Source organism: Nerophis lumbriciformis, linkage group LG22, assembly GCF_033978685.3.
Source record: "Nerophis lumbriciformis linkage group LG22, RoL_Nlum_v2.1, whole genome shotgun sequence".
NCBI lineage: Eukaryota > Metazoa > Chordata > Actinopteri > Syngnathiformes > Syngnathidae > Nerophis > Nerophis lumbriciformis.
This window is the reverse complement of record NC_084569.2, coordinates 21,667,164-21,692,502: the sequence shown is the minus strand read 5'-3', so window position 1 is coordinate 21,692,502 and position 25,339 is coordinate 21,667,164. Positions and strand designations below refer to the sequence as shown.

Sequence of the window (25,339 nt, the reverse complement as noted above, 5' to 3'; positions counted from 1 at the left end):
GCAATCCCGGAAGCGCCGCTCCAGACCGAGGACGTCAGGGAAGGCAAGCAGACCGCACGCAGCGCTCCCGCAGGCTCCTCCCACTCCGGGCGGAAGCAGGCTGCTGCCAGCTCCGCAGCTCCAAAATGACGTCACAGACCAGGATTTTTTTTTCAACTCTTTTTCTTTTGATCACTCACCTCCAGCAAAAGACTCCAATCCCATGACCATGATTCAACACTACCAAAATATGATTTTGAACATTAGATCCGGTCAAGACAAGCCACCCAAATTTCATGCCCCGCCCCCCAGGACTCAAGTCACGCCCAAGCCACAAACATTTTTTTTTTCACCCACAAAAACACAGGTACAAAAAAGACAATTTGGACAATTTAATGGGGAAGTTTCTGCCCTCCTCCGCCCACCCCTACAGAGAGTTCCAGACCGCAGGGAGCGCGTCTGGTATCCGCCCCTTGAGGGGGGGGCTGGGGTCGGGAGCTGTGTTGGTGGGGTGGCACGGCATCACTATGCCAAGCCACAGCCTCCAGCACGGCCGCCACCACCAGTCTACCGACCCGCCAAGCCACAGCCTCCAGCACGGCCACCACCACCGGTCTTTCACCATGCCAAGCCGCAACCCCCAGCTAGACCACCTCCACCTGCACCAGTAGCTCCACGACGCCAAGCTCCGGTACCAGCTCCACAACGCCAAGCTCCGGTACCAGCTCCACGACGCCAAGCTCCGGTACCAGCTCCACGACGCCAAGCTCCGGTACCAGCTCCACGACGCCAAGTTCCGGTACCAGCTCCACGACGCCAAGCTCCGGTACCAGCTCCACGACGCCAAGCTCCGGTACCAGCCCCACGACGCCAAGCTCCGGTACCAGCCCCACGACGCCAAGCTCCGGTACCAGCCCCACGACGCCAAGCTCCGGTACCAGCTCCACGACGCCAAGCTCCGGTACCAGCTCCACGACGCCAAGCTCCGGTACCAGCTCCACGACGCCAAGCTCCGGTACCAGCTCCACGACGCCAAGCTCCGGTACCAGCTCCACAAGACCAAGACCCTCCACGCCAAGACCAAGACCCTCCACGCCAAGACCAAGACCCTCCACGCCAAGACCAAGACCCTCCACGCCAAGACCAAGACACGCCACGCCAAGACCAAGACACGCCACGCCAAGACCAAGACACGCCACGCCAAGACCAAGACACGCCACGCCAAGACCAAGACACGCCAAGACCAAGACACGCCACGCCAAGACCAAGACACGCCACGCCAAGACCAAGACACGCCACGCCAAGACCAAGACACGCCACGCCAAGACCAAGACACGCCACGCCAAGACCAAGACACGCCACGCCAAGACCAAGACACGCCACGCCAAGACCAAGACACGCCACGCCAAGACCAAGACACGCCACGCCAAGACCAAGACACGCCACGCCAAGACCAAGACACGCCACGCCAAGACCAAGACACGCCACGCCAAGACCAAGACACGCCACGCCAAGACCAAGACACGCCACGCCAAGACCAAGACACGCCACGCCAAGACCAAGACACGCCACGCCAAGACCAAGACACGCCACGCCAAGACCAAGACACGCCACGCCAAGACCAAGACACGCCACGCCAAGACCAAGACACGCCACGCCAAGACCAAGACACGCCACGCCAAGACCAAGACACGCCACGCCAAGACCAAGACACGCCACGCCAAGACCAAGACACGCCACGCCAAGACCAAGACACGCCACGCCAAGACCAAGACACGCCAAGACCAAGACACGCCAAGACCAAGACACGCCAAGACCAAGACACGCCACGCCACGCCAAGACCAAGACACGCCACGCCAAGACCAAGACACGCCACGCCAAGACCAAGACACGCCACGCCAAGACCAAGACACGCCACGCCAAGACCAAGACACGCCACGCCAAGACCAAGACACGCCACGCCAAGACCAAGACACGCCACGCCAAGACCAAGACACGCCACGCCAAGACCAAGACACGCCACGCCAAGACCAAGACACGCCACGCCAAGACCAAGACACGCCACGCCAAGACCAAGACACGCCACGCCAAGACCAAGACACGCCACGCCAAGACCAAGACACGCCACGCCAAGACCAAGACACGCCATGCCAAGACCAAGACACGCCAAGACCAAGACCCGCCAAGACCAAGACTCGCCACGCCAAGACCAAGACTCGCCACGCCAAGACCAAGACTCGCCACGCCAAGACCAAGACTCGCCACGCCAAGACCAAGACACGCCACGCCAAGACCAAGACACGCCACGCCAAGACCAAGACACGCCACGCCAAGACCAAGACACGCCACGCCAAGACCAAGACACGCCACGCCAAGACCAAGACACGCCACGCCAAGACCAAGACACGCCACGCCAAGACCAAGACACGCCACGCCAAGACCAAGACACGCCACGCCAAGACCAAGACACGCCACGCCAAGACCAAGACACGCCACGCCAAGACCAAGACACGCCACGCCAAGACCAAGACACGCCACGCCAAGACCAAGACACGCCACGCCAAGACCAAGACACGCCACGCCAAGACCAAGACACGCCACGCCAAGACCAAGACACGCCACGCCAAGACCAAGACACGCCACGCCAAGACCAAGACACGCCACGCCAAGACCAAGACACGCCACGCCAAGACCAAGACTCGCCACGCCAAGACCAAGACTCGCCACGCCAAGACCAAGACTCGCCACGCCAAGACCAAGACTCGCCATGCCAAGACCAAGACTCGCCATGCCAAGACCAAGACTCGCCATGCCAAGACCAAGACTCGCCATGCCAAGACCAAGACTCGCCATGCCAAGACCAAGACTCGCCATGCCAAGACCAAGACTCGCCATGCCAAGACCAAGACTCGCCATGCCAAGACCAAGACTCGCCATGCCAAGACCAAGACTCGCCATGCCAAGACCAAGACTCGCCATGCCAAGACCAAGACTCGCCATGCCAAGACCAAGACTCGCCATGCCAAGACCAAGACCCACGCCGAGCTTCGCCGCTGGACGCGTCACGCCGAGCTTCGCCGCTGGACGCGTCACGCCGAGCTTCGCCGCTGGACGCGTCACGCCGAGCTTCGCCGCCTGACTTGCCACGCCGAGCTGCCACGCCTGCCAAGTTGACGACGCGCCTGCCTCCTCGTCGGCCACGGATATGGCCGCTACCTGGTCGCCCGCCACGCCAAGTGCGCCCACCTCCCAGTCGGCCACGAATGTGGCCATTCCCTGGGCGCCCACCTCGCCTGCTGCAGCGGCGTTCCACTCGCCGCCGCCACCTAACTCTGCCCCGGTGGATACGGGGACACGTGGTCTGGTGACCCACCACCATGTCCCCCTCCCGCCCTCCCATGACTTTTGTTAAGTTTTTTTTATGGACATCTGGTATCTGTCCTTAAGGGAGGGGCTCTGTCATGTTTGTGTAATCATGTTTTGTTTTAAGTCATGTTTTGTTTAGTTTCTGTCTTTTCACTCCCTTGTCTTGTCACCATAGTTACCCATTAGTTTCACCTGTCATGTCACGCACCTGTTTTGAGTCCCGCACCTGTTGTTAATCATGTCTGTGTTATTTAAGCTTTTGATTTTCTGTTGTTCGTCCTGGAGTCATAGCCTTTCTCACCCTGCTATCCTCGCATTTATGCCCCCTGTCACACTCTGTCCACGTCTGCGCACTTTATGTCCATGCCAAGTAAGTTTGTTTATTATTGCCACAGTTAGTGTTTTTTTATTGTTCATAGTTTTTTGCCCCCGTGCAAGTCTTTTGTTTTCATTAGTCAAGTTTTGTACCTCCGCCCCTGTGCGCGCTTTTTGTTTTATCCTTTCTTTATAGTTATATTATTAAATATGTATTTACCTTCAAGCCATGTCCGATCCAAATCCTTTTGCATCTTGGGAAAACAAAAACTCCACAGTCCAAGTCTTGACAGAAGCTAACAAGCCAAATAATTGAGTCTGTAAACATTGCTCCAAAGTACGGATTTTGTGTTGATTTATATATACAAAAGTAAACATTTACGGGTGCAAAAGCAGTAATATATGATAAAACAAAGCGGCAGCTTAAGAAGTACTTCTGTTTATCTCCTCTTTATCACACAGGAGAAACCTGCCAGGTGAACGGCTGATTTTACTACTTCCGGGACAGCATAAACTGACTCGCGTCCCTTATGTGACCATATGATGAACAAATATATTACGGTATTAAGAATAAAGTGACCATTAATAGTTAGCTTCTACAGCTGCGGTTCCCAAAGTGCGGCATAGGGGCCTTGACTCGTTTGTAACTGGCCCTAAGCACATTACAAAAAAAAAAACACCAGCAAAAATTGGGAAAACACCAAGAACCACAATGAGAAAAAAAAAAATGTTGACATCAGCCAATAATAACAACACAAAGCTTTGTCTTTATAAAACAAAAAACTAAATATATAACATACTGTATATATAAACACACACACACACACATATATATATACACACATATATATATATATATATATATACATATATATACATACATACACTATATATATATATATATATATAATATATATATATATTGCTTTGGTTTTTTGCTGAGACCAGGGATCTTGGGCAAGAAAAGGTCGGTGACCACTGACCTAGACAGTCCGCTTTTGGTGCCACTTGAGTGCTTGTTTACCAGCCAAGTGTTTGAATTTGCAACCGGACAAGACATCACGTGCAACAAATATGGCACCGTTTGATTTTACGTGATTTGATACTCGGAAGTACCGATGGAATTGGGGCGGTGCCTAAAAAAAGTATAAAATTCTGTACCCATCCCTTCATACATTGCACCAATTATAAAAAATCCACAAGCACCATGTGTTTTCCATTTAGTTTCTCCATAAAAATAACCATATAATTTCCGTAATGTCAGGAGCCTGGCCACTCACCCTCATACCGCAGCGCCAGAAGAAGAGGGATGGAGGATGAATCAGCAGTGAGCTCTAAGTACAGTGAGGTGCTCTCGCTCAGGAGTCCGTGCTCCGGGACGTCATCCAAATCTGAGTCGAAGAGCGGTGATGACAGCGAACTGTTTCCATTGCGCACAATTAACCTCAAAGGACAAGAAATACATTATTAAAAGGACAGGAGATGCATAGGACACTGCATGGAAAATACAGCAGTGAAGGTGATGTCAGACTTGTTTAAAGATAACATTACAGCATAAAAATGTTACAGTAAGAGACTGGATTTACAGTTTTATTTACTAGTTTGTTAAGCTATACACTTTTTGTCTTTTAAATATGCAACATATATAGCTATAGTCCTTTGTTATGTTTTAAATGTCACTTGTTTAACCTTCGATTTTTGTAATATATTTTTAATGGAATTATGATTTTATTTTGTGATTAACATATGCAGTGTACTTTTGTGTATTTTATTTGATCTGTTTGTATTTGTTTTGTGTAGGTTGACCCCATAAATTAGACTGAATGCAATGATGAACCCTGTAAGTTCGCCCAAAACATCTGGTCTTACTCGCTAGCTAGAGATTGACATAACTTTGTTTTCCAAGCATTGGAAAGTGAGTATGAAAAAGAGTGCCGAGGAGAAAAAGTGGATGATATTCATTGAATTAAAGAAGGAAATGATCAAAAACATGACCGAGCGTGTAACCAATGAGGTGAAGCAATTTGAGCGTATCACAGCTAGTATGCATCACAATGAAGCAGAATGAGTCCAACACCAGCCAAGGATGTTAAAATATTATCTGAACGGCAGACATTTATCCATGAAAATATGAAGAAGCTGCTGATGGTGTGTTTAACGGAGAACCAGCTATGGAGATAGAAAAGAGATAGAAATCCACTCCCCATGGTAAATGCTGTACATTACTTTAAAAAACCCCACCGTAGTTGTTAATACTACATTCTAATGTGTTGTCTTTAACAATATATCCATCCATCCATTTTCTACCGCCTGTCACTCTCGGGGTCGCGGGGGGTGTGGGAGCCTATCTCAGCTGCATTCGGGCGGAAGGTAGTGTACACCCTGGACAGGTCGCCACCTCATCGCAGGGCCAACACAGATAGACAACATTCACACACTAGGGCCACTTTAGTGTTACCAATCAACCTACCCCCAGGTGCATGTTTATGGAGGTGGGAGGAAGCTGGAGTACCACGGGGAGAACATGCAAACTCCACACAGAAAAACAATATATTTAAAAAAAAAAAAAAGTTTTTAAAAAAAGGCACGTTTTATGTTAAAATTGCATTGTTCTGTTGGGGCCAAACACCAAATACATTGACTTCAATTAATTTCAATGGGAGATGCCGATTTGAGATACAAGTGTTTTGAGTTAAGAGCGCCATCACAGAACCAATAAAGCTCGTAATTACTACTATTATTATCCTACTATTATTCAATCATGTATATAAGCGCAGTATAATGCACCTGGTCTGTCAGAAAATAAGAAGATGGAGAGGGGGCGTCATTAGTGTTATCAACTTAGTGACTTTATCACTATATTTAGTAAGTAATCAGAGCCCTTTAGAACAGGGGTCCCCAAACTTTTTGACTCGGGGGCTGCATTGGATTAAAACTAGGGATGTCCGATAATGGCTTTTTGCCGATATCCGATATTGTCCGACTCTTTAATTACCGATACTGATATCAACCGATACCGATATCAACAGATATATGCAGTCGTGGAATTAACACATTATTATACCTAATTTGGACAACCAGGTATGGTGAAGATAAGGTACTTTTAAAAAAAATAAATAAAATAAGATAAATAAATTAAAAAAAATGTCTTGAATAAAAAAGAAAGTAAAACAATATAAAAACAGTTACATAGAAACTAGTAATTAATGAAAATTAGTAAAATTAACTGTTAAAGGTTAGTACTATTAGTGGACCAGCAGCACGCACAATCATGTGTGCTTACGGACTGTATCCCTTGCAGACTGTATTGATATATATTGATATATAATGTAGGAACCAGAATATTAATAACAGAAAGAAACAACCCTTTTGTGAGAATGAGTGTGAATGAGTGTAAATGGGGGAGGGAGGTTTTTTGGGTTGGTGCACTAATTGCAAGTGTATCTTGTGTTTTTTATGTTGATTTAATAAAAAAAAAAAAAAAAAAAAAAAATTAAAAAATAAAAAAAACGATAATTTCCGAAATTACATTTTAACGCATTTATCGGCAGGCCGATATTATCGGACATCCCTAATTAAAACAATTTGGCCGAGGGCCTATGTATATATATATATATATAGTGTGTATATGTAAATATATGTATACATTTATGTATATTTGTATATATATATATATATATATATATATATATATATATATATATATATATATATATATATATATATATATATATACATATATATATATATATATATATATATATACATATATATATATATATATATATGTACTGTATATATATACTGTATATGTATGTATATTTATATATCCATCCATCCAGCCATCTTCTTCCGCTTATCCGAGGTCGGGTCGCAGGGGCAACAGCCTAAGCAGGGAAGCCCAGACTTCCCTCTCCCTAGCCATTGCGTCCAGCTCCATATGTGTATGTATATCTGTATACGTTAGGTCAGGGAAAAAAACAGAGGCTACATCATCCCTACAAGCATGTTTCGCAGGTTTCTTTGCTCTTCAGGGGACGCGAAATGCCCTGAAGAGCAGAGAAACCTGCCAAACATGCTTGTCGAGATAATATAGCCTCTGTGTTTTTTCCTGACCTAACGTATATTCCGCTCTACCTCGGTATTGAGCACTGTATAACGGATAAATCACAGAAACCTCGACTATGTATATTTGAATATATACCATATATATGTTATATATATGAATGTATATATATATATATATATATATATATATATATATATATATATATATGTATGTATATTTGTATATGTATATGTGCATATATGTATTTTGGACGTTGGCGGGGCGGGGGCCGTAGTTTGAGGACCACTGTTTTAGATCTTTTTTTTTTTTTTTTTAAAAAGCTACTTGCAAAGAAATCTAGTGGAGACTCTTAGAGACTGAAATAAAAACTGCAGTGTGCCCCTGGCAGGCAGCTCCGTTATGTGGCAATATAAAAACCACCAAAAATAAGCAATTCTTTTTTTTAAAATACATAAATAAAAATAAAAATAAAAATATTTTTAAAATATATAATTAAAAAAAACAACTAAATACATGTTTACTAGGCAGCACGGTGAAAGAGGGGTTAGTGCATCTGCCTCACAATACGAAGGTCCTGAGTAGTCTTGGGTTCAATCCCAGGCTCGGGATCTTTCTGTGTGGAGTTTGCATGTTCTCCCCGTGACTGCGTGGGTTCCCTCCGGGTACTCCGGCTTCCTCCCACCTCCAAAGACATGCACCTGGGGATAGGTTGATTGGCAACACTAAATGGTCCCTAGTGTGTGAATGTGAGTGTGAATGTTGTCTGTCTATCTGTGTTGGCCCTGCGATGAGGTGGCGACTTGTCCAGGGTGTACCCCGCCTTCCGCCTGATTGTAGCTGAGATAGTCTCCAGCGCCCCCCGCAACCCCAAAGGGAATAAGCGGTAGAAAATGGATGGATGGATGGATAATCCAAATGTTTGTGTATATAAAAAAAGATCGAAAACATATTTGTTTTGCCTTGATGGCGCAATAGCCAAAAATGCAAATATGACGATTACATTGTTGTGTATTTACGCCACCCACCTCCCCCGCAACGCACCACTGTCACAAATGTCAAGTGGGAAACACTGTCAGTGTTATGAAAAAAAAGTCAGAACAAAACTAAATTTGACAACAAAGTCACAGTAGGAAACGTCTTACTTGTCGTCATCTTCATCCAGCGCGATCCTCTCAAAGTGCAGGTGGAGTTTGTGGCCTTCTTTGGCCTCCAACAACCAGTGGCAGCTCAGGTTGTTGCCGTTGCTGTGGTTGGCGACAGACGGAGGGGGCGGTGACTGTATTCGGCCCACTGTTGCATTACGAATCCATCCTCCACAAGACACTGCTACACACAAACCAGAAATAAACATGAAGAAACACGACACATTCACCACACATTTGCTTGTCAGTTCTTATTTGGATTGTTCATGAGGTTACTGACCGTCACATTGGGGTTCGGGCGTGCTCCAGTGTGGTTGTGTGGTGTTGACGCATGTCGCCACCTCGTGACCTCGAACTTGGAAACCTGGATCACAGTGGAAGTGTGCCTGACCACCTGGGTGGATGTCGGTCACGGTCACGCCGCCGCTTTCCGGGGAACGAGGGAACGGACAGGACAGCATAAAAGCTTTAAAGAGACAAGAGAGCACATGTACCTTTATTTTGAAATGTGTAAAAATATTTAATGCCTCACATGGCTCCTCTGCATGATTATTTGTTGTTTTCTATGAATGGTCCTTGGCTTTACATGGATTATAATTAATTTGCAAGGATTATTTTGATCGAAACCAGGCTTCATTTTATCAATGAGAAGCAAGGCCCTATGATGAGTGACTGGGCTCCCTTAAAGTAATTCAACCATCTGTTGTGGTCATTTATACATGATCAACATCCATTATTATAATTAGAAATACTGCATACTGTAGTGTAATAATGCTCATTGTCATTTCTGTATTATTTTTTATTTTTCGCTAACTGCTTATTTGCTATTACTTTTACCATCATATTTGTACATGTCATATTTGCTGATGTTGCTCTATTGTTGTTGTTGTTGTTGTTTGCTGTTGTTGTTTTTGTCTCTCTGTCTAATCCCCCTCTTGTCCCCACAATTTCCCCCTCTGTCTTCTTTTTTTTTCTCTTTCTATCCCCTCCTGCTCCGGCCCGGCTGCACTAAATGATAATATAAATACATTTAATAAAGTCAAATACAAATAAGGCAACAAGAGAAGTATCCTACACTTCTCTTTTGTAAAGTAAATCTGAACAGCCGACATGGGCATCTACATCAACTATATGATTTGCCTGAGAAGCTGGACAGGACACAAAAAAAAAAAAAAAAAAAAAAAAAAAAAAAAAAAAAAAAGAAATACTGCATTACAAAATACTGTCAAACGTAGTATCCATTTTAAATAGATGAGAAATATACAGTATTTCACATTTCAGCCATCACTTTTATCATAGCACTGTATATCTTCTCAGGGACAATACAATATAAATCAATATACTGTACTATATAATATATATGAGGGGTGCTAAAAATAAAGATTCACATCTTAATCAACATTTTTATTTTATCGATTCATCATTACGAAAGATGGATTAAAAAAAGACAATCTTAATTTAAAAAAAAAAAACACTGTCAAAGGTGGTATTCATGTTAAATAGATATATGATAAATACTTACATGGATACAGTATCTCACATTTAGGAGAAATGTTTATTACAATTCTATTTTTTTTTTAAAGAATCGTGAATGTCATACATAAACAGCTAAGATTAGCTTTTGTAACTAGTGACCTGTTTTGAAAAGGTTTTATTATACCTTTTATACCAAATAATATATTGTAAGAATCGGTTTGAATCGAGAATTGTGTTGAATCGAGTATCAACTCTGAATCTAATTGCCACCCCAAGATCGCAATCAAAGCGAATCGAGAATTGTTGTAAGATTCACATCTCCAATAAATACTGTATATGTATGTATGTATATATATATATATATATACATATATACATATATATATATACAGTATATATATATATATATATATACTGTATACGTATACATACACACATATATACATATACATATACACATACATATGTATACATTAAGTTATTTTTTCTTGGTGTGCAATATGGGTGTTAAGATAGTGTTTTTGTTTAATTCCTCATCCATTCATGCACAATGTGTATTATTTATTACTCATTTTTAGTTTTTCATTACCTTTTACTTTTGTTACCTGAGTAAAAATCTTCACTGCAAACACATAATTTCACCATTGTGGAATAACTAAAGGGGGCCTACCATGCAAAACCAACTTTTCTTACCGGCTGGTACCTGTTGTTCTGTATTTGAGATCTGCATAAGTCTCGAAAATTTTAAATCAAACCATGGACGCATGGCGGAGATATTTATAAAACAATAGCCTTCCTTCAAACTTCCTCCAAACGAGCCATTTGGAATTTGCCCAATTTTTGACTTTTTCACAGTTGTGATGTCAGCGGATTATCTATATACAGTATGGAAGAAATTAATCTGAAGATCTTTGCGCGAGTCCGCCGTTGTAGTCTGACGGTGTAGTAAATAAACTCCTTCTTTTTTTTATCCTCTTGTTGTGGGGCAGACTGGCTCGTACATGCACATGCATCCTTCGCTGTTGTCATTTCTAATACAACGTAGCATATAGTTCTAATTTACACTATATTGCCAAAAGTATTTGGCCACCTGCCTTGACTCACATACAGTGTTGGATTAGTTACTGAAACCAGTAACTAGTTACAGTTACTAGTTACTTTATTTCAAAAGTAACTCAGTTACTAACTCAGTTACTTACACCAAAAAGTAATGCGTTACTGTGAAAAGTAATTATTTAGTTATTTCTTTTTTTCTTCTTTTTTTTTTTAAAGCTCCCATTAAGGCCCTTTTAGCCTTCATTTCAGTACTGTTATTGCACTGAAGAATAATACAATCTGTTGATCAGCGCTAGGAATTTTCAAAATGGGGTCCCAGGGACCCCATCAAGTCATAAAAATGGGATCCTACAGTACATTTTTGGGGTCCCACTTTTTTGTAAGCGTTTTGAAAAAAAAAAAAAAGATAAACGTATGCATTATCCTGTTATATCTCACATTCTATATTGTGTTTTGGAAAAAGGTTGTCATAAAAGTTACTTCATTAAAAAAAGAAATAAAAAAAAGAAAACAAATTTGTATACTTATGTAAATGCATTCAGTTATAAACATTCATTCATTTTCTTCTTTCCTTCAAAGATCTAAACTTTACCGCTGCTGATAGTTTTTTCTATGTTTTTATTTAATAAGTTGTAGGTGTATTTATTTCAGTATAAAAGTGTAAAAACTGTTTTGCTTCAGTCATGAAATGATGATAATGGTGTGCCAGGGCATACATACATTTTATATTTAACGCTTAAATCTCTGGAGTCTACATCAACTTCAGATCCATCCCTCATTTCAAAATGTTTTAGTTTTTTTATGTTGTTTTTTTGTTTGTTTGTTTTCCGCCCTTTTTTGTCAAACAAAACTATGTTTTTAATGGCAAACACACAAAATATGCAAAATCTTCCACCAAAATTTTTTTTCAAAGTGGAATATTTGATATGAAGTAAACGGAACCTTGGATAGGTCAATAATTCATAATAACATTGATTTTGATTCAATATTATGTTTTGAGCAATGACAGTTTGAAAGAAATTGATTAACGTGGACCCTGACTTAAACAAGTTGAAAAACGTATTCGGGTGTTACCATTTAGTGGTCAATTGTACGGAGTATGTACTGTACTGTGCAATCTACTAATAAAAGTCTCAATCAATCAATCCACTCCCTCGCTCTCTCGCTCTCTCTGTCTCTGCCCCTCCTTCACGAATGTTGCTTCGTACAATTTGTTTTGTTTTTAACCCCTTCTTAACCCTGAATGTACATTGAAAATACACGCAACCCTAACTCAAAATGCCGGACATTTGAGGCATTTAAGAAACTCCGCCCGGATAGCCCCGCAAAAGAAGACATGTCCGGGGAAAAGAGGACGCATGGTCAGTCTCGAATATCTCCATGTTAAGAAACTCGGCTTCAGCTCCACCATGATGTCTTGTTAGTAAACACAGACACGCCCCCCCCCCCCTCCCCTCCCCACACCTACACCCACACCCAGACACACACACACACACACAGCGCCTCTTCTCTCGTCCCCGTTGTGACACAGGAAGAATCAGAAGGACGACACTGCAACTCTCCAATAAAACACACTCAGATCTTCTGTTTTTAGTCGATACTACATAAAAAATTACGTAAAATAACGCAGTAACGCATCATATAGTAACGGTAACTGAGTTACTGAATATAAAAAATAACGCGTTAGACTACTAGTTACGCGTTAGTCCCAACACTGCTCATATATGAACTTGAAGTGCCATCCAATTCCTAACCTATAGGGTTCAATATGATGTCGGTCCACCTTTTGCAGCTATTACAGCTTCAACTCTTCTGGGAAGGCTGTCCACAAGGTTGCGGGGTGTGTTTACAGGAATTTTCCACCATTCTTCCAAAAGCGCATTGGTGAGGTCACACACGGATGTTGGTCGAGAAGGCCTGGCTCTCAGTCTCCGTTCAAATTCATCCCAAAGATGTTCTATCAGGTTCAGGTTGGATGTTGGAAGAGGAAGGAGCCTGTTCCAAACTGTTCCCACAAGGTTGGGAGCATGGAATTGTCCAAAATGTTTTGGTATCCTGGAGCATTCAAAGTTCCTTTCACATGAACTAAGGGGCCAAGCCCAACTCCTGAAAAACAAAACCACACAGTCTACGTGGCCTACCACTTCGTGGCTGAGTTGCTGTTGTTCCTAAACTCTTCCATTTTCTTATAATAAAGCCGACAGTTGACTTTGGAAGATTTAGGAGCGAGGAAATTTCACGACTGGATTTGTTGCACAGGTGGCATCATATGACAGTTCCACGCTGGAAATCACTGAGCTCCTGAGAGCGGCCCATTCTTTCACAAATGTTTGTAGAAACATTCTCCATGCCTAAGTGCTTGATTTTATACACCTGTGGCCGGGCTAAGAGATTAGGACACCTGATTCTGATCATTTGGATGGATGGCCAAATACATTTGGTAATATAGTGTATATCTGTCAGTAGACTCCATATGGAAGTGCTGAAAACTACAACAAAGAGAAGACGCTGTTGAAGTGGAGGCACGTAAATAAGCCCGCTAACAAAACGGCGCATTCTGAAGAGACGGTCAGAAAGCGGCTTGAAAACGGTCTGTAAAACATAATCTATGCAACATTTTGGCCTTGGAACCACCATTACATTTTATGTAGACCATCAAGAAACTGTTTTAAATGTAGAAATAAATCACTATATGACCCCTTTAAAGTCAATTCCTACCTTGATAGTTGAGGATAAACTTTCCATGGTTGCTCTGCTGGCGACTGCGATAATGGATGTGCACCTGATTGGTCGTACTGCGAATCACTTGACCCTCCCTAATCAGTGTCTCATTTGCCAACAGCTCTGGTGTCGGACCCCCGTACCCCATGATGGTCAGCGACTCATCCTTGGATAGGTTCACCTTCCTCACCTTGCAGAGAAAATATAACAAGCTCAAGTTGATCGCTCAATATTCAACAATAATAAAAATGGAAACAAAAAACTCGGAGCCTCTGCAGTACGTCAATATGAAAGACTTTCAAAGGCAATGATTTATGCATCTGCCACATTATATACGCATTACCTGAATCTCCACACCATAGCCTGCATACACTGTGATGCTGTAAGTGCATTCAAGGGGAGGGGAAGATGATGACGATGCAGAATCTGGTGACTCTACAACATCCTCCATTGCGGACAATGATGCATTGCACTGAACTGTGAAGACAGGACAAGAAGTACAGAAGAGGAATTTAAGAAAACAATATCATGAATTGCATCTTTTATAACAGGAAAGATGATATTATTAGTGAGCCATGCTACAGTATTTATTGTAAATCTAAATTAGTGCAACACATTTTAACCAGATTAATCACACTTTTGAATTGTGTGTAAGCGCAATTCATTCCAAGTTTGCATGATTTAAGTTAACCTAAAAAAACGCCACGGTATTTGGTAGGGCTGTGAATCTTTGGGTGTCCCACGATTCGACTCAATATCAATTCTTGGGGTCACGATTCTATTCAAAATCGATTTTTTTTCAATTCAACACGATTCTCGATTCAAAAACTATTTTTTACCGATTCAAAGCAATTCTCTATTCCTTCAATACATAGGATTTCAACAGGTTCTACCCCAGTCTGCTGACATGCAAGCAGAGTAGTAGATTTTTGTAAAAAGCTTTTATAATTGTAAAGGACAATATTTTATCAACTGATTGCAATAATGTAAATGTGTTTTAACTACTAAATGAACCAAATATATGACTTATTTTAACTTTGTGAAAATATTGGACACAGTGTGTTGTCATGCTTATGAGAGGGGATGCAAGTGTAAGCCACTGTGACACTATTGTTCTTTTTTTCATTTTTATTTTTTATAAATGTCTAATGATAATGTCAATGAGGGATTTTTAATCACTGCTATGTTGAAATTGTAACTAATATTGATACTGTTGTTGATGATATTCATTTTTGTTTCACTACTTTTGGTTTGTTCTGTGTCATGTTTGTCTCCTCTTAATTGCTCTGTTTATTGCAGTTCTGAGTGTTGCTGGGTCGGGTTTGGTTTTGGAATTGGATTGCAATGTTATGGTATTGCTGTGTATTGTTTTGTTGGCACTGTTCCACTAGCATTCAAAAAAGCGGTTATTCATCCTTTGCTCAAAAGACCTAACCTCGATCCTGACCTCATGGTAAACTACCGGCCGGTGTCCCACCTTCCGTTTATCTCGAAAATCCTCGAAAAAATTGTCGCACAGCAGCTAAATGAACACTTAATGTCTAACAATCTCTGTGAACCTTTTCAATCCGGTTTCAGGGCAAATCACTCTACGGAGACAGCCCTCGCAAAAATGACTAATGATCTACTGCTAACGATGGATTCTGATGCGTCATCTATGTTGCTGCTTCTTGATCTTAGCGCTGCTTTCGATACCGTCGATCATAACATTTTATTAGAGCGTATCAAAACACGTATTGGTATGTCAGACTTAGCCTTGTCGTGGTTTAACTCTTATCTTACTGACAGGATGCAGTGCGTCTCCCATAACAATGTGACCTCGGACTATGTTAAGGTAACGTGCGGAGTCCCCCAAGGTTCGGTTCTTGGCCCTGCACTCTTTAGTATTTACATGTTGCCGCTAGGCGACATCATACGCAAATACGGTGTTAGCTTTCATTGCTATGCTGATGACACCCAACTCTACATGCCCCTAAAGCTGACCAACACGCCGGATTGTAGTCAGCTGGAGGCGTGTCTTAATGAAATTAAACAATGGATGTCCGCTAACTTCTTGCAACTCAACACTAAGAAAACGGAAATGCTGATTATCGGTCCTGCTAAACACCGACATTTATTTGATAATACCACCTTAACATTTGACAACCAAACAATTACACAAAGCGACTCAGTAAAGAATCTGGGTATTATCTTCGACCCAACTCTGTCCTTTGAGTCACACATTAAGAGTGTTACTAAAACGGCCTTCTTTCATCTCCGTAATATCGCTAAAATTCGTTCCATTTTGTCCACTAGCGACGCTGAGATCATTATTCATGCGTTCGTTACGTCTCGTCTCGATTACTGTAACGTATTATTTTCGGGTCTCCCTATGTCTAGCATTAAAAGATTACAGTTGGTACAAAATGCGGCTGCTAGACTTTTGACAAGAACAAGAAAGTTTGATCATATTACGCCTATACTGGCTCACCTGCACTGGCTTCCTGTGCACTTAAGATGCGACTTTAAGGTTTTACTACTTACGTATAAAATACTACACGGCCTAGCTCCAGCCTATCTTGCCGATTGTATTGTACCATATGTCCCGGCAAGAAATCTGCGTTCAAAGAACTCCGGCTTATTAGTGATTCCCAGAGCCCAAAAAAAGTCTGCGGGCTGTAGAGCGTTTTCTATTCGGGCTCCAGCACTATGGAATGCCCTCCCGGTAACAGTTAGAGATGCTACCTCAGTAGAAACATTTAAGTCCCATCTCAAAACTCATTTGTATACTCTAGCCTTTGAATAGCCCCCCTTTTTTTAGACCAGTTGATCTGCCGTTTCTTTTTTTTTCTCCTCTGCTCCCCCCTATCCCTTGTGGAAGGGGAGACACACAGATCCGGTGGCCATGGATGGGGTGCTGGCTGTCCGGGGTCGGGACCCGGGGTGGACCGCTCGCCTGTATATTGGTTGGGAACATCTCTGCGCTGCTGACCCGTCTCCGCTTGGGATGGTTTCCTGCTGACCCCACTGTGGACTGGACTCTTACTGTTATGCTGGATCCACTATGGACTGGACTCTCACAATATTATGTTAGACCCACTCGACATCCATTGCATTCGGTCTCCCTAGAGGGGGGGGGGGGGTTACCCACATATGCGGTCCTCTCCAAGGTTTCTCATAGTCATTCACATCGACGTCCCACTGGGGTGAGTTTTTCCTTGCCCTTATGTGGGCTATACCGAGGATGTCGTTGTGGCTTGTGCAGCCCTTTGAGACACTTGTGATTTAGGGCTATATAAATAAACATTGATTGATTGATTGATTGATTGATTAATTAAAATAAAAAATAAAAATAATAAAAATTTAATTAAAAATACAAAAAAAATAAAATAAAAAATAGATTTTTTAAAAATGAGAACCGATTCTGAATCGCACAACGTGAGAATCGCGATTTGAATTCGAATCGATTTTTTCCCACACCCCTAGTATTTGGACATAAATGCAATTTTATTGTCAGAATGTCATCCAGAATAATTTTTTTTTTTTTTTTTACTTGAATGTATGTCATTTATTTGCTCAAAACCTGGTAACAGTTTCATTAAAGTCCAGTCAGGGTGTATTTTAGAGGGAAATTTTCCAGCGAGCACATCAGTTGGTCTCTCCTCATTCATCTTGGCAGTAATCATCCATCTCCAGTTAAGGTAAAGAAGCATAAACTCAAAATAAGTGGTGTGATTAATCTGCATATATACACGATTAATGCGATCATTTTATGTGATTAATAACAGCAGTTATTCGTCATTTTTGACAGTCTTAATTTACATATCATTTAAATCATTTCCACTACAAAAGGACCGGAGGCCCACTGAAATATTAACAAAGAATTAGTAATCTTACTTTTGATATTAATCGTATTCAAATATTGTGTCTAACCTACTTACAGTTAAACAGGATGCACTCTTTCAAATGATCACAAATATTTGTATCAAGGCTTAGATCAGGCTGATTACAATATAATTACTTATCAAATATACTGTAAAAAAAGGGACTCATAAAACTGATGACAAATAAATGACCATGCATGAATATTGGTAATGTATATGTTTCTTAACTAAACTGTCAATAAAATTAAAGTGCAAATGTGAATACACCTTCACCACTTTAGTCATAATTTTTGCGCTTAAGAAACTTATCTATGACTTTAGCGCCAGACTTTTTCTCTTTGTTTAATATTGTCATTACTGCCACAAGAGGTAGACTAGTGCATTACAATTGAGTACCGCTGCAGACCATACAGACCACAGCTGAGAAACAGATTAATGTTGTATATGCCGTATGGTTAAGAAACACGGATTTAAATGACTCTGTGCTGATTGGATTGATCCGTAATATTCACAGCAATGTTCACTCATCATGCCTCTCTTGTCAACGGATCCAGCCACTTGTGTACAAATGAAGCTGTTGCCATGGTGACCTGTATTTCAAACATGAACCAAAATAGGCACCATGAGAAATCCATTTACATTTTGCTTGGACATCCCCGATGTGAGTGTAGTTTAAATTCGACAACATTTCTCTGCCCATCAGGGGCAAGTGGAGAGGAAGCTTGAGGGACTAGATTTTTTGCCATAAATGTTAAATGCCTGTACTTATTTGACCTATATAGAATTTTATGACACATTTTTGTAATAAAAAAAAAATTACATACATATATATATATATATATATATATATATATATATATATATATATAAAAGAAATGTAGTCGTGAAAGTTGAATAATAAGGTTGCTTGAATTAAGTTAAGCTGTATGTATTTGTTATGTGCAAGTTAGTTTCACTTTTTCATCTCATCATTGCACTAAACTGTGGTGCATTCAAGGACCCTAGAATAAAGTTAGAAACATTGGTATCACAAATTCTAAAGACACAGCAGGGATTAATGACATGATATGTGACTATTTATATTCATATTATGGCCAAACTTTTTTTCCTAAAATCAAAAGCTTTTTATTGGGGGATTTATCTAGATATGTTCTAGTCTAGACATGTTACTCCCATTTTAAAGCCCAAAACCTAATAAGGTTTATACATGTGTTAAAAAAAAATAAAAGTCACACAATAATTAGATTTTTAGTGCAAGTAAACACACCAAGTGTTTGTGTATGGAGTGGCGACGTTGGATAGGTGGCCCTTCCGAATTTGATGCTATGCCCCTTCTGCCCATGAACCATTTGAATGATATTTTATTCTTGTTAATTAATATTCCGGACCTGAGGTCACCGTTGTACCGGATCCATCTTTTCACCGTTTACAATCACAATGCGAGGCAACACAAAATTAAGTTTTATTAGTACGAAAAGAGGACACAAACGGCGCATGTTGGATGTGCTAAGTTACAAATGTACAACATATGAACGATAAGTCATCCTCATGTTGGCTCTGTTTCACTTCACCAGCGTCCTTCAGAGAAGAATCAATATTTTTGCATAACACATTCAATTACATGTACGTGCTCCCATGGGCCACTTACAGATTGTTCTTGTGGAGACTCCACATTCAATTGCTACAAATGGCCATTGCCTTTCCTCCACACGGACATCTCATAAGCCCTAGCGCTGAATAACAATCATCTAGTTCAGGCACGCTCATGTAGGGCATGTCACACTCCTCACTTTATTCATGCGGACTTAAGACTAGTGATATGCAGGTCATCATCTTCAATACCGGTGTCGTTTTATTAGTGCTTGCCTCTTGAAAAGATTAAATAATCCTAAAATATATAGATATATATATGCATACCAGAAGCACACATAACCCTTAATTATCTAAAAGGAAACTGGATATAAGTCAAGATATGCGTATACAGTATAACTTGTCTATGGATGTTCTCATTTATTCAGGTCATTGTATTCTCAGGGCATTCAATCGATCGGAAGTGGACTGTTCGCGACAGTTCAGTTGCGATCGATTAAATGCCCTGAGAATACATACAGTTGTGGTCAAAAGAACATAAAGAACATAATGTCATGGCTGTCTTGAGTTTCCAATAATTTCTACAAGTCTTATTTTGTTGTGATAGAGTGATTGGAGCACATACTTGTTTGTCACAAAAAATATTTATGAATTTATTATGGGTCTACTGAAAATGTGACCAAATCTGCTGGCTCAAAAGTATACATACAGCAATGTTAATATTTGGAAACATTTCCCTTGGCAAGTTTCACTGCAATAAGGCGCTTTTGGTAGCCATCCACAAGCTTCTGGTTGAATTTTGACCACTCCTCTTGACAAAATTGGTGCAGCTCAGCTAAATGTGTTGGTTTTCTGACATGGACTTGTTTCTTCAGCATTGTCCACACATTTAAGTCAGGACTTTGGGAAGGCCATTCTAAAACCTTAATTCCAGCCTGATTTAGCCATTCCTTTACCACTTTTGACATGTGTTTGGGGTCATTGTCCTGTTGGAACACCCAACTGTGCCCAAGACCCAACCTTCGGGCTGATGATTTAAGGTTGTCCTGAAGAATTTGGAGGTAATCGTCCTTTTTCATTGTCCCATTCACTCTCTGTAAAGCACCAGTTGCATTGGCAGCAAAACAGGCCCAGAGCATATTACTACCACCACCATACTTGACGGTAGGAATGGTGTTCTTGGGATTAAAGGCTTCACCTGTTCTCCTCCAATCATATTGCTGGGTATTGTGGCCAAACAGCTAATTTTTTGTTTCATCATACAAATATTAACATTGCTGTATGTATCCTTTTGACCTAGCAGATTTGGTCATATTTTCAGTAGACCCATAATAAATTCATAAAAGAACCAAACGTCATGCATTTTTTTGTGACAAACAAGTATATGCTCCAATCACTCTATCACAAAAAAATAAGAGTTGTAGAAATTATTGGAAACTCAGACAGCCATGACATTATGTCCTTCCATCATCAGTGTGTGAATGTGTGTGTGTGAATGGGTGAATGTGGAAATAGTGTCAAAGCGCTTTGAGTTCCTTAAAAAGATAGAAAAGCGCTATACAAGTATAACCCATTTACCATTTACCATCACTTCACAAGTGTATGTAAACTTTTGACCACGACTGTATATAACTTCAATTTACAACATTACATAACATATCATGATGGACAGTCTATTGAGGCAGTGTTACAATACCTTGTTGTTATTCTTCTGACAGTCCATGTTGGACCCCCAAGTCGCTTGAGTCACAAGCAGGGCCAGTCCCTGGCATAAACATTATATGCGGTTGTTTATGGCCACACGATTTAAGGTGATCGGTCACTTCAGTGATCATCAATGTGGCCGTTGTGCTTTGCAGCAGTTTGCGTGTTCTACAAACGTACTTAAATGGAGTGAATTGCCTGATGGATACATTTACACTTTGTCTCTGCCAAACTTCTATTCAGTGGTAAGTCTACATGCCATTTTAGTTCGGTTTCGCGGCGTCGTGGCCGCACTTATCCAAAAGCGCATAGATATTTGCTAATTTAACAGTGCTTCGAACATTGTCATTGTGACACATTTACGGCTATATTTTTAAAACAAGAGTACTATTTAAGTATTTTTTGTAACCGAACCTTATCCCTAAAGATATAATGTCTAAGGACTTTTTTTTTTTTCATAGTTTTGCCTATTCATTGTGTTTTGTTTACTTTTTCAAAAACTGCCAAAAGCAGTTTAGCATTTTTGAATTGGCTTACTAGAATTACATGACTTATTACAATACTCATTAGTCTTAAAAGTCATAGTGTTTACAAGTCATAATGTATTTTAATCACTGTTATGTTGGTATTCCTATTAATATTGATACTGTTGTTGATACTATTAATTTTTTGTTTGGACCTTTTGAATTTTTTGTGTTGTGTTGGTGTGTCTTCTCAATTGCTTGTTGGTTGCTATTCGGAGTGTTGTTGGGGTTTGGAATTGGAATTGTATTATGTATTATTATTGTATTATGAGTTAGTTTATATATTTAATACAGATTCTGTTGCAACATCAAAGTCAGAATTATCTGATAGTGGGGCAGTGGGACCATCTGTAACAAATTGCCAAGCAAATATTTATCAAAATCAAAATCTGCCTAGCAACAAGTGACCATTCAAACATGTTACCATATATATTTGGTCTACGTTGCTGCACAGCTTACCTGTAAAAAAAACGTCATTTTTTTATATTGTTTGGGTAGCAAATCTGCCACTCAGTCAAAGGCTGTGGGTTCGAATCCCAACTGGGATCTTTATCCCACATGTTAATTGGAGATTTTAAAATGTCCATTGGTATGAATGTGTGTGCAAATGTGTGTCCTGTGATTGATTGATCACCAGTCCAGAGTCAGCTGGGATAGGCGCCAGCTCACCTGGGACCCTGAACAGGATTAGCAGGCATGCAAGTATACCTGGCATGTGCATTGTGGTTATCGTAGTGGTGGTGATTAGAGTAGTGGTCGTCTCCTCTTCTATGGGCACAAAGGACATGCGGTTTCTCGATCCAATGTGGCCTCCTGTAGAGGACGATCCTAACGCCGTGGTCAGCAGTCCTGGCGAAATGACCGTGGCGGTCGACTCGCTGCGCCTGACTCCGGGCGCCGCCTGTGTCGGATTGGTGGTAGTGCCTGCTGAGGTTTCATTAAAGATAATGTCATCCTCAATGGCTGCTCGCCCATATCGTACTGCGTGACAATGCCCATAAAAGTCAATGATGGTACCCGCGGTGGTAGAAGCCTCAGCCAAGTATTCCTTACTCTGTAGGGCCGCATGGATCAGGTCACCGAGAGGATATGAGTCAGGCGGCGATGTTGGTGATGTGTCAGTCTCAGGATTCATAAAGCTCATGCCTGCGTCACCAGAAAAAAACAAAACCAACTCTAATACACCGGTTTTAAACTCAAGGCCTGCTACATCCTTTAACGAGGCCCGCCACATCATTTAATTAATGATTGACGTCACTGGGGTAACGCTTCTTCGCTCTGACCATAGTATCAGAGCAGTCATACTGGAAATACGCACAAAATGTGCTGTCCATCATTCATAATCCCTATATAAGATATGTTTTTCTTATTTTTATGCATTCGAAGTCATGAATAAATAAATACATACATAGTCTGTCAATGAGGGCTCTCTATTTTGCTCACAAAACCCTCTAAATAACCATCCAAAACCCGCCAACAATACTCTTTATACAAACCCCGTTTCCATATGAGTTGGGAAATTGTGTTAGATGTAAATATAAACTGAATACTATGATTTGCAAATCCTTTTCAACCCATATTCAGTTGAATGCACGACAAAGACAAGATATTTGATGTTCAAACTCATAAACTTTTTTTTTTTTTTTGCAAATAATAATTCACTTAGAATTTCATGGCTGCAACACGTGCCGAAGTAGTTGGGAAAGGGCATGTTCACCACTGTGCTACATCACCTTTTCTTTTAACAACACTCAATAAACGATTGGGAACTGAGGAAACTAATTGTTGAAGCTTTGAAAGTGTAATTCTTTCCCATTCTTGTTTTATGTAGAGCTTCAGTCGTTCAACAGTCCGGGGGTCTCTGCTGTCGTATTTTACGCTTCATAATGCGCCACACATTTTTGATGGGAGACAGGTCTAGACCGCAGGCAGGCCAGTCTAGTACCCGCACTCTTTTACTATGAAGCCACGTTGATGTAACACGTGGCTTGGCATTGTCTTGCTGAAATAAGCAGGGGCGTCCATGGTAACGTTGCTTGGATGGCAACATATGTTGCTCCAAAACCTGTATGTACCTTTCAGCATCAATGGCACCTTCACAGATGTGTAAGTTACCCATGTCTTGGGCACTAATACACCCCCATACCATCACAGATGCTGGCTTTTCAACTTTGCTCCTATAACAATCCGGATGGTTCTTTTCCTCTTTGGTCCAGAGGACACGACGTCCACAGTTTCCAAAAATAATTTGAAATGTGGACTCGTCAGACCACATAACACTTTTCCACTTTGTATCAGTCCATCTTAGATGAGCTCAGGCCCAGCGAAGCCGACCGCGTTTCTGGGTGTTGTTGATGAACGGTTTTCGCCTTGCATAGGAGAGTTTTAACTTACAGATGTAGCGACCAACTGTAGTTACTGATAGTGGGTTTCTAAAGTGAGCCCATGTGGTGATATCCTTTACATACTGATGTCGCTTGTTGATGCAGTACAGCCTGAGGGATCGAAGGTCACGGGCATAGCTGCTTACGTGCAGTGATTTCTCCATATTCTCTGAACCCTTTGATGATATTACGGACCGTAGATGGTGAAATCCCTAAATTCCTTGCAATAGCTGCTTGAGAAAGGTTTTTCTTAAACTGTTCAACAATTTGCTCACGCATTTGTTGACAAAGTGGTGACCCTCGCCCCATCCTTGTTTGTGAATGACTGAGCATTTCATGGAATCTACTTTTATACCCAATCATGGCACCCACCTGTTCCCAATTTGCCTGTTCACCTGTGGGATGTTCCAAATAAGTGTTTGATGAGCATTCCTCAACTTTATCAGTATTTATTGCCACCTTTCCCAACTTCTTTGTCACGTGTTGCTGGCATCAAATTCGAAAGTTAATGGTTATTTGCAAAAAAAAAAGTTTATCAGTTTGAACATCAAATATGTTGTCTTTGTAGCACATTCAACTGAATATGGGTTGAAAATGATTTGCAAATCATTGTATTCCGTTTATATTTACATCTAACAGAATTTCCCAACTCATATGGAAATGGGGTTTGTACATGTTTTGACCTGACTATTGACCAAGAATTAGCGATGTTGTTATCAAAAGTGCTAACGCAGACTACTTTTTTAGTGCCGCAATGATACAAACAGCTAAGTAGCCCTGTGCTGCTTTACTGTGAGCCGGCAGCAATCTCTTGCTGCTCCCGTCATCGGGTCTCGGCTCGTCAAAGTTATTCTGAGAATTCATCATTCATTCACTCCACAGTCACACATTAGTGGTGGTACGACACGCTACATTTGTAGCCACAGCTGCTCTAGGGTAGACTGATATCATTTAATTTGACCAACCACGTCATTTTACCGTAAGTAGCCTGTGAAAGGCTGGAAATAGTAAAGCACTTTGTGGCAAAATGTATTTGTTTGTTCAATTTGACAGAAAAATGTACTGCACACAATTACATATGTTCTACACTTTTGTCATGATCTCTCATGACAATTATTATTTGTTTCTATTATTTTGTTTTATTTCCTG

At 41.2% G+C, this 25,339-nt stretch overlaps 1 protein-coding gene across 4 annotated transcripts in view; it reads right to left on the bottom strand.

Annotated features, from left to right (window-relative positions):
* The window catches only part of sez6l2 (seizure related 6 homolog (mouse)-like 2), a 73,470-nt gene that overhangs the window by 33,828 nt on the left and 14,303 nt on the right, over positions 1-25,339 (bottom strand). For 2 of the 4 annotated variants that reach the window (XM_061974045.2, XM_061974044.2), the window contains exons 5-11: positions 22,824-22,952; positions 22,515-22,733; positions 14,469-14,602; positions 14,123-14,315; positions 9,153-9,338; positions 8,873-9,056; positions 4,942-5,105 (exon numbers count right to left, since the gene is read on the bottom strand). In XM_061974045.2, the coding sequence (XP_061830029.1) occupies positions 4,942-5,105; positions 8,873-9,056; positions 9,153-9,338; positions 14,123-14,315; positions 14,469-14,602; positions 22,515-22,733; positions 22,824-22,952 (1,209 nt within the window). The remainder of the gene's footprint in view (positions 1-4,941; positions 5,106-8,872; positions 9,057-9,152; positions 9,339-14,122; positions 14,316-14,468; positions 14,603-22,514; positions 22,734-22,823; positions 22,953-25,339) is intronic. The other 2 variants (XM_061974047.2, XM_061974046.2) reach the window with 2 other exon arrangements.